Genomic DNA, 16,767 nt, shown 5'->3' on the forward strand with positions numbered 1-16,767 from the left:
TGGCTTTCAGTCCTCATTGAAAAAGTACTTGAAATTCCCGGCATACCTCCTCACTTATGACCATGTTTACTTTTAATCACGGGGTTATTAGGATTAGTGAAACACATAGCTTCAACTGATTTGCTGAAAGCAAGCTGCCTCCTTGAGACTAGAGGAAAGCATTCTTTTCACACAACTTAATTTTTTTTTTTTTTTTTTTTTTGCAAGCAGATGGGAGTGCAGAAAGGACTCGAAGCTGTATAAGAACTGAGGAGCCTTGCACTTTAATTTATTAGCCCTTTTTTAGGACACAGTTAAGGCATGCCACATTAGTTAAATTGCACCTTCACTTAACCACAGAAAGCACGTTCTGTGTTAATAAAAGTTTGTTTTAGCTGGGCCCCTTGTTTTATTGTGATTTGATATAAATTATGAATTGTGTCTTTTTTTTCACTTTGGAAAGTATGAAAGTCTTTTGGGGGATTTCCTTTCATCAGGATATCAGGACATCTGAAATGAATCAGGGATAACTTGGGACCAACTTAATGTGTTTTAATATTAATGAAACAGGAAAATAAATGAAGCTCGACATGTCTACTGTGTTTAAATGTAAGGTGTTATGTAACTCAATAAAATAAGTCTGATTGGATTGTTTGGCACAAAATGGCCTTGCTGCACAGTTGCTGCAAACGTTTGTTTGGTTTAGTTCCTATTTATTTAGTTACCAAGTACAAATCTGTAATTCAAACCTGACTTTCTTATCGAAGTATACTCAAGTAAGTCATAAGTTGCAAAAAAGGAAACTTTCGTTTCATAAATAAATTCTTTTATTTATAACATATAAAATTAAATCCTTTTGACAATTTATTCCAGTATGACATTGAATATCCAAATAAAAGTAGCTACATTTTGATAAATAAGAAACATTCATTCATTATTTACAAGTCTTATCTCTTTCATGCTCTCGTGGAAGAGTTGTTTGATAGCTGCCACATACGTGAACACGTGTGCTCACACTGGGAAGGAATGGGGCCACTGACTTGTGTCATACAAGCTCAGTGCGGTTTCTTTCTCAGGTTACAAAACATAGTACAAACATTTAAGTTATAAAAAAATTCTCTACAGTTTGGGTCATGTGTTAAACTTACAGAACAAATATATACATAATGTTATAATATTAAACAACTTTTTTTTATAGACATACAATGCTTCTGAACGAAGCTATAAAAAAAAACAATGCTCCAGTATTATGAAGCGGTTATTTAAAAAAATAAAAAATAAAATAACAATGCTGTCATATTCTCCAGCTTACACAGTGCACTTCATTCAGTCCTCATATTTAGTTCTTAATTCCGTGGGAATTTAGTTTGAAAGGAGACTGCATACAATTGTCCATTTTGTATTTATTTAATGTTTAAGTCCTTTCTGTTAGGTCTCCTCAGTTTCAATGGACATGTTTTTCTTTGTTTTTTGATCCTGCTGAACTCAATCTAGAAACTTGTGGATGTCGTTGTTCAGTCTGTAGAAGGGGTAGGAGGCTTCGTTAGTGTGAGGGCAGTTGTAGTTGCACCTGCAGGACTGAATCATCATGACGCTCTTGCTGAAGGTCTCTCCATCCTCGCAGCGGAACCTGACCTTTACAGTCCTTGTTTGCTGGGGGCTGCAGCATCTCCCATCCACACAGGAACCACAGTACTTAGGACGGTATTTCTTCAGACTCGAACACCCTGCATAAGTGAACTTCACTGCTTGCCTTGATTTCTTGGTTCTGGTGCATTTCTTTCCCTTCTGTTAAAAAAAAAAAAAAAGATAAAGAAAAATCTGTTAGTTGTAAAATACAATTTTTGTTAATGTTCTTTTTGCTGAAATCCGATTTCTTTTTTAAAATCCTAAATTGATTCTGACTCAACATACCTTTAAATTAGTATATGCTGGTTGACTGCACAGGCGAACTTCACAGATGCGAGTCTCCTTAACCAGCTTGCATTCGCTGTTGTCATTGGTGACTCTAGTGGAGACACCAGTCCCGCAAGTCTTGGAGCACTGGGACCAGGCTGTTGTTTGAACGATGCACTTCTGACTTTCAAACATGTGACCCTGAGGCTGCACTCTGAATGCTGAAAAACACAAATAAGAAAAAATATATATTAGAAATGTGTAACCATCACAATATTATCATCCTTATAATAAATAATCACCATAATAAAAGTTGCATGCAAAACTGTGCTTTATGTACCTACCAGGTAGGGACTTGAGGCCACCTTGGACCAGCGCAATCAGCTCATTTCTGTTGGTAAGTTCGCTTTCTGAAACGTCCATGCCCATTTCTTTGCTGAAGATCTGATCCAGCTGGTCTGTGGAATCAGTTTCTTTGTCTTCATCGCAAACCCATTCTTCACAGCACTGTCCAGGCACCTTCACCAGCCTTGGACTTGCACAGCCCAGGTTAGGCAGAGAAAGCTCCTGGGGGCAAAGCGGGATGCAGCCCACAGCTCCATCGATGCAGGTGCACTGGTGCTTGCAGTTTGGCTGAAAACTCTCTCCATTCTGGTAAATCTTGCTGTTGTATTCACAGGGTCTGCCCTCAGATCTGGCTGTTAAGAGGAATAAAGAAAACCTGTTATTGCTAAATTCTTATATAACCCAGTAGTTTTAGGTGTTCAGCTTTTTGTCCTGTTCGCCAAAATGTATTGCAAAATGTCTGCAGCTCCCTGGAGAGGCAGCAGGAGTGAACAAGGAGCGAGTTAGGCATCACTTTTCCTTATGCGGGCTGTATGTGCTTTTTAGTTGAGTTTCGACTGAATAACATTCCAGACAGCTGAAATCACATGTCTTTCTGCCAAAGATAAGAACAACACGCAATAACCATACATGGTCTATAGATTGCTGCACTTATGGGCTAGACTGACTTTTAAAACATTATTAGTGAACTTGAAACGGCAGCTTACCTCGACAGATCCCCCTTTGAGCACCAAAGCTGGCTCCGAAGTTGCACTCGAGTCCCTTGGTGTGGTCACACGGCTCCGTTTTTCTGCAATCTTCATTGAGTTGTCGGGCACAGACTTTACAGCATCCACATCCGTCCAGCACTAGGCTGACTCCAGGGGCGCACTTGGGTACCTCCCGGGGACACTGGCATTCAAATGGGCAGAATGAAAATGCCTGTGGGCAAAACAAAAAAAAGAACACAAGTTAGTGAATTCAAATCCATATCAAAAGCACTGTTTTGTTTAAAATTAGTTGTTTACATATTTTTTAAAATTAAATCGAGTTTAAATTTTCTCTCATCCACATGCTCCTTGTACGCTTAAAGCTATCAACACATTATGTATGGGTTAGCAGTAATCCCGAATCCAAGCACTTAGATACAGACATTTAAACATATTGCGTGTGTCATACACTACTAGCCATAAACATGATAAAATTACAAAACTCGCTGTCAAACTTACCACATTGAAGCATCCAAAAGTAATCACGGCGACCGATAAAATGAACATGTTGACCTTTTTGTTTTTACTGTTAGAAAGTAACAAAAAAGGTTTCTGTTCTTTCTCTTTTAGTAAGGTGGCTTCAAAATAAAAAAGCTCAGGTTGCTCGCTTCTTCTCTAATCAGTCTCACTGATAGTAGTGGTAGTAGCATTTAACTACTTTAAGAGTTAGTTCTGGTTGCAGTTGCAGTCTGATGAAATTGTTCTGCTCTAGTTCTTATATACTTTAGTGCAGCGCGTGCCCTCCAGTGACGTCGGTTTTGGCTGAGAGTTGCACAGTTCCGAAAGTATTTCAGGAATGTTTCTTGGCGCGTTTTCCATCCTAGTGAAGCACCTCCCTGTCTAACTTTTTTTCTAAAATATTTTCCCCCCTCAAATTAACTTCTCTTAATTCTTCCTAAAGTATAAAACGTAATACAGCTCCCAGTTAGCCTGTAACGTTTATCTTTCTCATAAGAGACAATTATGTTGTCAATGTGCTGAAGTATTTTACAAACACATTTTTAGGTAAAGTATATATTATGTGTGCTGTTTTGCTCTTTATTGATTTGTTCTTACTGAAACTGGCTTTCTGGGTTATGTCGGTTTTCTTAATGTATGTCTTTTTGTGTAAAAGTTAATTTCCATTGGCATGCACAGTGACTGCATGACGTATGCAAGACAATGCTTGGGAAACCAAAAGAATTTGGTATTTTGAAACGTTAGATGCTCAGGGTCATGTTGACTCCAAACAGAGAAATGCAAACTAACGTAAAGAAGCTATTCATTGTGACGTATGTTTCTTGTGAATCCATGATTTATTTGCCAACTTCTGCAAGAAGACCCCCGGGCCCGCACAGAGAACGCTTTCCCGGAAATACATTCCGCAGATAACACCGTGTAACAATTTTTTATTTTATTTTATTTTTTTTCCTGGGTAGTAAGTGTTATTTCCTAATTGCTTATGCCTCAAAAGTATAGAAAATGGCTATTATTCCCCACAAACTTTGCTTTTGTGACCAGGACAGGTACATTTCAAAATATCACTATTTCCAATGGGAAAACGGGCAAATGTGTGTCTTTTCGTTCACATAAAATCAGAAAAAAACAACATATGAATCCAAACTGTAAATACAGTATAATCGTAAATCTCGAAAAACTACTCACTTCTAAATCTTTTGTAGTCATTTTTGTATTACTTTAGTATAAATACATGTTAATTTGGATTCATATGTTGTTTTTTTCTGACTTTATGTGAACGAAAAGACACACATTTGCCCGTTTTCCCATTGGAAATAGTGATATTTTGAAATGTACCTGTCCTGGTCACAAAAGCAAAGTTTGTGGGGAATAATAGCCATTTTCTATACTTTTGAGGCATAAGCAATTAGGAAATAACACTTACTACCCAGGAACAAAAATTGTGTTACATAGTGAATTCGATTTCATTTCACTTGCTTTGTATATAGGAACAAACCTGTATGCAAGGCAGTTGTAAATTGTACACTTATATTGTAAAAACACAAAAATATTTCTAAAAAACACACTTATAACGTGCGGTATATTGTCATTAAGCCAGTCAACCACCACGTTTCATGTTTTTTTTTTTTTTAAATTATAATTAACACGCTTACATCACACTTGTTTTAGGTTGTGTTTGTTTGTAATTAAGAACCAATTATTGCAATTGCCTATGTTTTCATTTAAAGTAGCTACAGTAATTAGTGGAGCAATACAAGCTAATATTGTTCTATTATTGGCATATTCTGTAGCCCACCAAATAACAACTCTAAAAGTTTACAATACTGGAGGTTTAGAAAGAAACAGCGTATTCACCAAAAGCAACACTTTCAAATTCTTAAATATTTTCAAGCAGGGGCCTCGGAAATAAAGAGAAGTTTACAAGTTCTATTTTTGGCTCCTTTCCTCTTTATTCCATTGTGCTAAGCAATTCCAGATGGAGACTCAGACGCCAGACGTAACAATATTGCCATATTTGGTATGGCAGTAGCCTGCATTATTAACATATTTCTACTTCTGTTAGCCAACCACAAAGCATTCCTGACAGCTTAAAGGGTTGTTAAATATGTTCCCCATAAAGGAAATTCTTTCGCGTTCCTTTGGTTAATTTGGTTTTCACGCAATCTGTCCATCACAATTTAAAAAAAAAAAAACACAAAAAAAAAAAAAAAAAAAAACAGTATAGTCCAACTTTCCATATAAATTGCTTTTTTTTTTTTTCCTCCCCAAATCAACAAAGTACAATAGTTTAGTCTACTAGATTAATGTCAAATAAGTGGCATTCCATAAGAATTCGAAATCCTGATAAGATTAGAAGACGTTTCTCCAGGATTTGAACTAGAAGGAAGACGTTTAAAGATCTAGCAAATGATGTTTGTAGTTCACATCCCGAGTTCCAGGAGTATTGTGCGTTTGAAAGATATACTAAATTATATGTTTGCAGTCGAGATCATTCAATGAAGTCTATCGTCGCCTGTATGTCGCAGACTAGGGTTTGAAGGATTAAATGAGCCAAAGGTCCTTTTTTCAGGCACCTTGTGGTAAGCGATTGATGCAAAGCAAGCTGCACCAGAAGGGGTCAAAGGGTGAAGCGTATGGGTATCATTGGTGAGTTTATTTACTTCCAGGTTTTTTTTTAATTTTTATTATTTATTTAAATTCTCTTTTATGAGTGTCATTAATGTTATTGATATAAAGTTTAATAAACCCCTAGTTATCATAACTGTCATTTTAATACCATTTTCTAATGTATGGTTTTGTATTGAAGCAATGTTAAAACCCATTTGCTGAATGTTCGTTGACAATATATTGTTATTACTGTATTATTAAATAGTAGTACTATTATTATCCTCAACAGTTTGAAAGTAAATACGATTTAGGAGCGTTTTCACTTTTACAGAACTATGTTTTTCTAACTTCCCGGAGAGAACACTAGATGGTGTTGTACAATGAGTAACGTTTTGAAGAATGTGGTATTAATGCACCGCATTTAGTAAACTGCTATAGTTTTCATTGACCCACATTTAGTGTGGCGCTGATTGGTAAACGGTATTGTGGCATTGTAATACAATACACCAGCCCCTTGTAATGCAGACCTGTGAATGGTGAGTTTGATTAGGAAATCAAAAAGAGTTCATAAGAACAGACAGCAAACACACTGCTGGTAATATCCCACACCCCCCAATTCTTGTTGGCATCCAATTTAAGACTTTTGTGGACCATAGCAACTTTAAGCTTTAATTAAATCCTTCATGCTTGCAAGTTTCGCCAGCTATGCAAACAGCTTAAGAAATTGTCAGTCAAGGGGATTGTGCTTTGCTTTACAGTAAGTGTAGTGAATATCAGTAGGTGCTGCCTGGTTACTGTATGTTTCAATTATAGACTGTCGTTTAAGCATTGAATTCTTGGTGTTTATTTAATGCTGTTTAATAAAGCTATTACAGGCAAGTTAGTGACTGTCAGTAGTAAACATTTTGATACTTCACAGAATAACACAGTATCCTGATTTTAAATGATGCCGACTGTTATAGGAAGCATATTTAAGATATGAATTGCAAAGGAAATCCTTTATACATAAAGTAGGCACCTTGCCCCTTTTATAAAATTGTATGGCAAGGTAATGTATTCAAAATGTAAAGGTGTATGATTGGCTGAGCTGTATTTTAACTTTCCTGTGTACCGATATGAATGACTTTGCAGTTGTTAGGTGGGTACTGTATTACCTTTCCTCTTCCTTGCTTCTGTGGATTACCTTTAATGGGCTGGTATACAACATTGACTACACAGTATGATGTCTTCTGGCTAAAGCAGTAAATAATATGGCAATTGTATAAAGTATAGGTACAGTAGAACAGTTTGTCCAGACCCATTTATCCCCTTTATCGGAACAGCCAAATACATTGTATTGCCATTTCTAATATATAACATAGGGCAATTCAAGGCTTGTAATAGGGCCGTTGCTTACATATTTTTTCTATGATTAACCATTTTAATAAAACAATTGCCAGACATTCTCAGGAAGCTGATAGTTTGGTTAAGGTACAATGATGTCTGTTTAGCACAGTGTTTAAATTCTATACTTTCCAGACGAATGAATGCTTTAAAAAACAGTCCTGGTATTGTAATCAGCACAGGGTAAGTGGAATAAACTTCAATATTGTGTCGCGATCAAAAAACATTGCATAGTCAGGAAACATTCCAAATCTTGGAAGGAGTTTTTCAATGCGGTAATGGCAAGAATAATATTTTCCTGGCACATTCCTGCTCAATCCCAATAGGAGCACTTCTTTTCCATGTCAGACATTGGAGCACATCCCCTGCACTTGATAGTCCGATTACATTATTATTGTATTAACTAAGCATATTTTCCTAATACAATAAAGTAGGCCTCTTTCTTTCTTGGCATGCACAAGTTTATATTGCCCCTGTGTCGATGATTTAGTTTCTAAGGAGAGAACTATGGAAAGCGTCATTACTCCTATGAAACTGAGGGCATTTTTTGACTATTTGCTCCCATTCAGCTTGATGCTGCTAGCATTAAAGCAAGTTCGCTTATACTGGTGAATCAGTACAGAGCCTTTTAATTTTTCACAATGTATTCTTCAGACAGTAGGACAAGGAAACTAAGATATACCTCTGGTCAGGCCTTTCGGGAGAAAGGTGGGGCCCCGGTAACTCATATAATTTGTCCACCCTCCCTGCCCCCTTCATCAGCACTGCCTCTATTCAATCAAAGTTTTAAATAAATCATAATTTTAGCTAAAATTCCAAACCTTTTTGCAAGCATTCAGTTTAGACATTAAAGAGTAAGTTTTGTAGCTTCAAATTTGTTCCACTGTCTTTTCATGATGTTTGTATTTTGATATGATTCGTGTCAAGGAGTTTTGACCTGAGTTCAGAAGCTGCTTTTCAGTTCTAGTTACCAGCCGTAAACATATGTAGCGCAGGGTAGACCAATCAGTGCGTCCTATAGTAGTAAAAGCCATGGCCGTCTAGTGCACAGATACAGTGTATTAGGAGCAATGCAAAAGCAGACTTTATCCACAGTATCTGTTCACAATAAGGTGCTGGCTCTTTGGCTGAGCTAGTCTGTGTTACTAGGACTTGATTGGTAGCGTAAGCTGAATCAAGATAAAAAGTAAAACACGCACACACAGAAACACAATTCTGAAGTAATTGAAATGAGAGACACTTTAAACGGTTGCAAACAGAAAGTCGGCTTTCAATTATAAACTTTTCAATTTTAATGCAGATGGAGGTCACATTACATAGATTTTTAAAATGTGTAATTGAAAATGTATTGTTCAATTTCCATTGCTTCAAGTTCTAAATGTCTATGAATTTTAAGTAACGCTGTTTCTAAGAGAATGTAGTTTAATTTTACTTGCAGTGCTCATAAACACACTAATTATTTCTATTGGTTGCCATACCATAATAGACTCAAACTGCTAGTACTATCTGCATTTTTGGTGTTTATAAAGGATTACTGGTACCTAAATTGTTTGCATTTTAAATACCTTATTAAAACTCTTAAATAACCAGCAAGTAAAAGCCAATCTTTTGAAAGTGACTGACACATATCCCGTTAAAGGGATTGAGTTTTCCCTGTGAATTCACCAGCTGTCAAGGGACAATGACATTTTAGTTTCAAGCCAGAACAGTGGCTTTTTTTGTAGTGACATTAACTGGGTATATATGGAGGCTCCAGTCTGAGTATGCAGGGGTCTCAAAAACAATCCCGGTGGGTGCTGGCAGCCAGCTGGCTTGGGAAAGTAAATCTGAAGTGCCAGGATGCAGCATCACTCTCACACCTCGCTACTGTGATTGGAGGGACCCATGGGTGGATGAGCAAATATTGCCTACTAGCATTGAAGTGGCTTCCTAAAAGCAACAATTATCCTAGAAAGCAATGGTTTCCTGAAAAACTAACTTTAAGGGAAAAGAGTTAAAAGAAAATAAATACATAAAGTGCTTTGGTGCAGAAATAAAATATAACACAATCTGGAAGCTTCCTTAATGAAAAGCGTTTTACTGAATATCACTAAATCACATGAATGTAGGGTTGTATATTGTCATGTGTGCTGTCTATATTAACTATAGATATTTTAGTTTACTCTCAATTTGCTAATGTACTGTGACAGGCTGTGTGCATCAGTGTTTCAAGCCTCTAGATACAATAGCAAGCTAATAGTTTTACTCTGAATGGAAAATACCAGTTATACTTGTGGAAAATATTACTCCCGCTCCTAAGTTGTCAATACCATTCACTTCGACATCTTTGTAACACTCCAGTTGTGTTGGGATCACTTTAATTAAAGCCAGATTACATGCTTCCTAGGAGATGCTGTCGACTGTCGCTTTTGATCAAGAACCAGATCATATTAAGACGAACAAGCCTTGATGAGTCAGATAAATTCCAAGACTGTATTTGAAAGAAACAAAGGAGATAACCCTTAGGATATGTTGGTTAACCAGGCTGTAACCTTACACTCTTAGAAGCTTTAGAGAATACCTGCTTTTTCACTACTCCTATGTACAATAAAGACTCTTTTTACAAACGCTTCTGTTATCTGAACCTGAGAAGCCCCCAGGTAACTGGTCTTGATGTGTGCAAGTGATACAGAAAAGATCTAACCAGCCTGTATTTAGACTGTCCATTACATTTTACAAAAAAAAAAAAAAAAAAAAAAAAAATTAAAAAAAGTTTTGAGCCCATCATTTTGCTGTCAGAACATTATATGGAATATGCTTCTATTTAAATAAAATGTACTTTTGTTTTGTGTATAGTAAGTTTGTATTAGACTGTATTTATGCAGAAGTGTAGTTGGCCAATTAGAAGTGGGCTTTAACCACCAACCATTTTAGTCCTATTGGCTTTCTAGAACAGTGTCATCTGCAAAGTCTCTACTCTACACTATGGCCAAAAGTTTTGCATCACCCTATATAATTAACTAATTTTGCATCATAATGTAAACCTGCTCAATAATGTTACGTTATCATATTGAATTGCATACTGCTTTGTGGTTTTCAATTCTGTTCATATAGTTTTTTTTTTTTTAATGATCTCAGTCCTAAAATTCTAGGTGATGCAAAGCTTTTGGCCATAGCTGTAAGGCATGGCATTTTTAATACAGGTTAAATGCAGGTTTTAAGGGAACAGTATGCAGAATCTGGATGATCAGTGATGCAAACTAAAACATAGGAACCACATTCTAGCTGTATATTTAGCTTGAATGTATGAATTGTGACTAATCTGGAGATATCTTGATGTGTGTTTTTGTTTTGGTTTCAAGGCATTTGCTAAACAGCTCCAAGACTGTACACTGATGAGCTGTTGCAGTATTTGCCTGGCAGGTGTGCAAGACTACTTCATTTTGGCTCGATGTGGAGTTTCAATTTCAATCAGTTTAAGTGGAAACAATAAACAATAATGGCTACTTTGTCAGAATGCAGAGCAAGCTACAAAGTAACTCTCAAAATGAATCCTGCTACATTTTAATTAAATTAGGAAGTTGGGAAGACCAATGTCTGAACATCCTAGCAGGACACTGAAAGACTCAGACATCCAGACAGTTAAATTGGCCTCTGCTGTGTTACAGAGGTCTCGCTGAAATTAAAACAGAAGGAAACATGTGTAAATGCATGATTACTATGCACAATGAGACCTGGAATAATTCACTGCAAAACAGCTGCGAACAAAGAGGCTGGTTCAGGGTGCCGCTTTGCTTTTCATGGTTGTGGAATGGAGGGTAGTGCAGCAAATTGACATACCGTTGCCAAATGTTTTGAAGACATTCCACACAGTAAACAGTTAGAATTTATGGAAACACAGCCTTTAGTAAAATTGCACACTCTGTTGACTAAACAAATCCGGACCCACACCTGCTGTGACTTGCATTTATGCCCATAGACTTAGCTTAGATGTGAGCAGCTGGTTTCGAGTTTTTGAAGTAGATTATTAGCGCTTCAGCACACAAGATGTCTGTAATAGGCTTCCAACAATCTTCAGTTAACATAGGAATCATACGACAGCCAAGAGAGAAGAAAGCAAGTGAAGTGGCAATAAAAAATAAAAAACTACAGTTCTGGGTAAAAATGTTTGTTTAGTGATTCAATTTCAAGTATATGTGCTTGACCCAAAGTGGATCCTGTTAAGAGAATCAAATAACTGTTTAAATAAATTGAGATAATGAGCTTTCCCCATTAACAATGACTTTATGATTGAGGGTCTAAATTAATCCACATTGGGACGCTACCTGCATGTTATTTTTAAAGATACAATATCTCCTTAGCTAATAATTACTGAAAACAGGATGTTTCTAAAGCAGGTGTCTGAGGCTTTAGGAGGCTGTGTGGTCCAGTGGTTAAAGAAATGGGCTTGTAACCCGGAGATACCTGGTTCAAATCCCAGCTCAGCCATTGACTCACCTTGTGTGACCCTGAGCAAATCACTTGTGCTCTTTGGGGTGAGAAGTTGTTATAAGTGACTCTGCAGCTGATGCATAGTTCACACACCCTAGTCTTGTATCTTGTAAAGCGCTTTGTGATGGTGATCCACTATGAAAGGCGCTACATAAAAATAAAGATTGTTATTATTATATACAAGCAAGTTGTTCTTAGAAAATAAGCAGAAATCAAGGGGATTAAAAACATCACCCATTGACCTACACATCATTAAGGGATAGAAGAAGGCTATGTTGGGTTTGGGCAGAAGAAATGAGAAAGACCACTACAGGCTGTCCACAGTGCCACATTTTAACAGACAGTAATAAAAAGGACTAAATGTATCAGCTAGAAAAAACACATCGGTGAAGAACAAGAAAAATTCTGAACGCACGTTCTAAACCACTGCATTGTCCGATCAGGCTGTTCCTGATTATCCATACATTTCTATTAAGATTATGATTCAAAACATGTAGGCAGAAGTGTAAAAAGATATGTGTGTCAAAAAAGAGGACGGAATGCAGAAGACTAAGGAATGCACAAAGCACGGAATATCATTGGAAATTTATGAGTGAATCAGAAACAAAAAACAAGGAAAAAGAAGCATCCCCTCTGAAAGAACTGGAATGTTCTTCAAGTTAAAAGCCTGGAGAAATTTTCCACAGTCATGTATAGTTTTGAAAACATGAATGACAGTCTTCAATAAAAGACACAAGCGAAGAAAGGCAGGACACAGCACCAACTAGCTTTAGATTATTGTAAAGAAAATGTTTTTTTCTCTTCAAATAAATTTGTGCTAAATACATATTTAATGAATGTGTAATATACTTGTTAAAATACAAACAGATTAATTATTGTAAATGTTCAATTATGCATAACTCGAAGATGCATTGTATGTTCTGTTGTACTTAGTTAAATTAAAGTTTGTTACATTAAAGAAAATAAATATTGGCTAGTACAGGAATACAAACGTTCGTACCAAAACTACAATAGGCAAATGTTTCATCACATTTTCCTTGTCATAACATTACATTGAAAAAGAAAGTTAAGGTGTGTGGACAAAATTTTTCTTTTTTTGTGCAGTACATAAACAGCTGCATTTTATTATTTTATTATTTTATGAGTTGAACTATATACCCCTGTGTAACCCATGCCTTGCTATAAATAACTGACTTGTGTAAATGTGTCTCAAACATGCAAACTCATAAGTATATGTTGCAAACCAGTCTGGAAGATCCAACAAATGGTCGATGAGTTAAATCTTGCAGTTTTGTAACTGGTTTCTGTAGAAACTCCATTTGTCTTGCGGTGATGTGGCAGTCCTACCCTGAAAATTTCAAGTCAGTTCCAGATTTTGCTAACATTTGCATACATGTGCAGGTGGTATTTCAGTATTTCAAGTCGTTCACATTCTTCCCATATACTGTGGGTTAAAGTGCCATTTGTTTTTTCTTATTAAGCATATCTTAGTTTAAAACTACCATGCCCAGTCATACTGAGGCCACTTGGAAGTAGGAACATTGTTAAGAGCATGCATTTGATAATTTTTTTTCAGCATTTTGTTATTGTTGATTTAAACTGCACAGAAGACTGGTATGGATGCTATAGAATACTGAACTGTAATATTTTCATGGGTGTTGCATTGCATTACATTGTCAAGTGTTTATAATCCAAATTTACTGCGCCTTCAAAAACAAAGTATTAACAGGTGCATTGAACTTCAATATTCGCAGATGGTTGATTTATGAAAGAATCTGCACACTGAAAACCATGAAGTGGCAACAGGAATCACTATAATGACAAATTCGTGTATATTTATTAGAGGAAGTACAATCAAAAAAATAAAATTAAAAAATGACATCACATATTAAATCTACGTCCATCCAGACAACATCCAGCATCTACAAGCAGTCTATGCTGTGCTATTGTTTGCACCTGTGTAGCTGGACGTTTAAACCTGTGTGCGCAATGATTTAAAAGCATTTCTTTTTCAAGTGACAGGTTGTGCAGATCAATTACATTTGATACAAGTGCGCACGTGACAGTTTGTTAGTAGGCGTCAGTCGAGCCAAGCTTTCTTGTGAGTGTGTGATCTAGTCGTCTTGCTGTGTGTCAGTCTGCAAATCAAAGACACGAATCAACTAAAGCAAAAGGCAGGTACCGGCAGCTTTTCCTTTATTGTCGAAAGTCCAATTCAGAATAGATAAACATGGCTGAGTTGATGGCGGGTTTCGGAGTGTTCACACACGCTCTTGTTCGGGGTATCGCTTCCTCCTTACCGAAAGAAGCGCTGAGGATGAGCAGTGCGGATGTGGACCTGTCCCGGGCTCGGCATGAGCATGACATCTATGTTGGGGTGCTGAAGCACAAACTCGGGCTGCAAGTGATCGAACTGCCCGCGGACGACACCTTGCCAGACTGCGTGTTTGTGGAGGACGCTGCTGTGGTGTGTGGAGACACTGCTCTCATCACTAGACCCGGGGCACCCAGTAGGAGAGATGAGGTAATGTTTTATTATAATAATAAATAAAAAAGGGTGTTAGAACTGTAGACAATACGTGCATGGGAAACCAAGCATTTTAATTAAAGCGTGGAATTAAGTTAAAATAGTAGGTTTTAAACTTTGAGATCTCTTGTCGAGATTGTAAACGAAGGTCTGTTATGCATGTTAACTGCTAGGAGGAGTTTGCAAAATTACCTGGTTAAAATGTTAACTTAATGTTTATTATTATTATATTATTTTTTATACAGATCACTTATTATTCGTTGTTATTGCAACGGTCTGATTGTTAATCAGCAACAGGCAACGCCCTATTCCAAACTAAGGTGTGTCTGGGGTTACAGCAAGCCAGTATCAACCAATAGCCATATTTCGTCATGTTTTTAACTGGCATACCCACTGAAAGACGAGATAAGAGATACGTAAACCCTTGGCTTATCGCTATCGTCACACACATGTTTATTCTTGTACTGGTTATTAAAGTTGTTGGAAGTGTACTAGTGTGCATTCAGTTCAGGTGATTTTTTTATAATACAAATAGTAATATAAAATGCTGATACTAGTTACTTGCGACATGCATGTAGAAACATCCTCTACTTGTGCCGCCCAGTTATGTTGTATCTGTAAACGCCTATTTCGTAAATAAAGTATGGTTTTGTAAAACATTTTAAAATATATCTATTTAAAAATTAAACAATCATGGACTTTGAATAGAAACGGAGAATATGTAGTAAACTGGCCATAGTGTTTCTCCATTCAATTTATTAGCTTCCTGCTTTACACCAACGGCAGTTGTTTCATGCCATTATTTTTAGGAAATAGCGACTTTGTAATAGCCAATAATATGTAATTGATGGAATATTAATCAATATGTGAATAATTACTTATAATATGTTGTCATAAATATATTGAGATATTGTCCTGTGTTCAATGGAGAAAGTATTATACAGTAGTTAAATCTGATGTTCATACCACAATAAACCCTGAACTATAATGTTATTACTTCAACATATATTGAACAACTCTAGGCAAACATGTCGACATACAGTGCAGCATGCATGTAAGTTATGCAGTTAAGTCTCATTTCTAATTTAATCATTACAATCCTAAAATATTTGGAGGGGTCAGTACAACTTTGTAAAATTGTAAGTTACAGTAATGGTCCTTTTTATCGCCCACTAGTTTGAGCTGTTGAGAGAATCAGATTCTGGGCATGTTGTGTCTGAAGGAGGATGGGTTGAAAAGGTAGTTGGAATCTAATGGCTGACAAGGCTATTGTGGCAGCATTGCTTCACACATTTTACTTGAAAGGCCAAAGCATTTTTCTTTTGTTTTCTTGTCATGATTCATCCAAGACATGCTGATGAATAGCCTTGCCCTGCTACAGGGTCAATATAGACCAAGAAAATAAAATGTTAGAATGCAATACAGTTTAAATGTATAGTGTCATATTATGCCAAGGCATTTTACAGTAGACGGCAAGCCACATTAGAATGCTAGAAAAAAAAGACTAGTGTTCAGTACGAATGGAAAGACAACCACTGTCTTAGTTTCACAGGGAAGATGCAGCAGGACTATAGGAACAACCTCCCAGGGTCAAAGTCTGAGCAACTGAAGACCTAAGCAGCCACATAGAAAATCAAAGCATTCATAAGAAATCAGTAATAAGATGTAGGTGTGATGAGGGTGATATTTTGATTAACGTAATATAAAAAACAATGCACGCAAATACACACACACACACACACACACACACACACACACACACACACACACACACACACACACACACACACACACACACACACACACACCCACCCCCCGAGGGCTCCTATCGTGTAATAATCATACACTACCTGAACGGTTAAAAGTATTTTTATAAAATCGAGAATTTGCTTGGATAATTGCTAAATGCAATCCAAAATCTGTATAGGAGGCTGGATAAGTGTGGTGAAGATTAGTGCAAAATCAAGACAGTTGTCATGTTTCATTAAACAACAGTTTGGTTTCATTAAATATGGCAACTAGTACTAGAATTGTTCAAACGTTATGTCGGCCAGGGTGTCCTCGGCTCACCATGCACCCCTGTAGTCTGGCCGGGCGCCTGCAGGCTTCCCTGTAAGCTGCCCAGAGCTGGTTGTTCTCTGACACTGTAGCTCTGAGTTGGCTGCATGGTGGGCCTGCAGTGTGAAAAGAAGCTGACGGCACACGCGTTGGAGGAAAGCATGTGTTCATCTTCACCACTCCCGAGTCAGCGCAGGGTGGTAGCGGTGAGCTGAGCCTAAAAATAATTGGCTACTCCAAATTGGAAGAAAAAATTATAAAAACAATTGGCGACCACTAAATAAAAAATCTAAT

General features: G+C 36.9%; 2 protein-coding genes across 3 annotated transcripts in view; one reads left to right on the forward strand and one right to left on the reverse strand.

The window, feature by feature from the left end:
• Positions 1–788: 788 nt before the first annotated feature.
• Positions 789–3,666, reverse strand: ccn1 (cellular communication network factor 1). The gene is made up of 5 exons (XM_041278472.1): positions 3,429–3,666; positions 2,928–3,141; positions 2,220–2,573; positions 1,894–2,096; positions 789–1,767 (listed from the first exon to the last, which is right to left on the reverse strand). Exons 1-5 carry the CDS (start codon positions 3,474–3,476, stop codon positions 1,465–1,467), a joined length of 1,122 nt encoding a protein of 373 aa, XP_041134406.1. The 5' UTR covers positions 3,477–3,666; the 3' UTR covers positions 789–1,464.
• Positions 3,667–13,908: 10,242 nt separating this feature from the next.
• Positions 13,909–16,767, forward strand: part of LOC121330957 (N(G),N(G)-dimethylarginine dimethylaminohydrolase 1-like) — a 56,873-nt gene continuing 54,014 nt past the window's right edge. Inside the window, exon 1 of one of the 2 annotated variants that reach the window (XM_041277969.1) lies at positions 13,909–14,412. In XM_041277969.1, the coding sequence (XP_041133903.1) occupies positions 14,119–14,412 (294 nt within the window). In that variant the 5' untranslated portion in view covers positions 13,909–14,118. The remainder of the gene's footprint in view (positions 14,413–16,767) is intronic. The other variant, XM_041277967.1, reaches the window with a different exon arrangement.

This window comes from Polyodon spathula, chromosome 18 (genome assembly GCF_017654505.1).
Source record: "Polyodon spathula isolate WHYD16114869_AA chromosome 18, ASM1765450v1, whole genome shotgun sequence".
Classification (NCBI taxonomy): Eukaryota; Metazoa; Chordata; class Actinopteri; order Acipenseriformes; family Polyodontidae; genus Polyodon; species Polyodon spathula.

Excerpts from the sequence above, each read along its gene's own strand:
- ccn1 (XM_041278472.1), bottom strand. The coding sequence starts at position 3,476 with ATGTTCATTTTATCGGTCGCCGTGATTACTTTTGGATGCTTCAATGTG. Across the intron at positions 2,097-2,219 it reads TGGCCTCAAGTCCCTACCTG|CATTCAGAGTGCAGCCTCAG; the intron begins GTAGGTACATAA and ends TGTGTTTTTCAG. Across the intron at positions 1,768-1,893 it reads CAGCATATACTAATTTAAAG|AAGGGAAAGAAATGCACCAG; the intron begins GTATGTTGAGTC and ends TTTTTTTAACAG.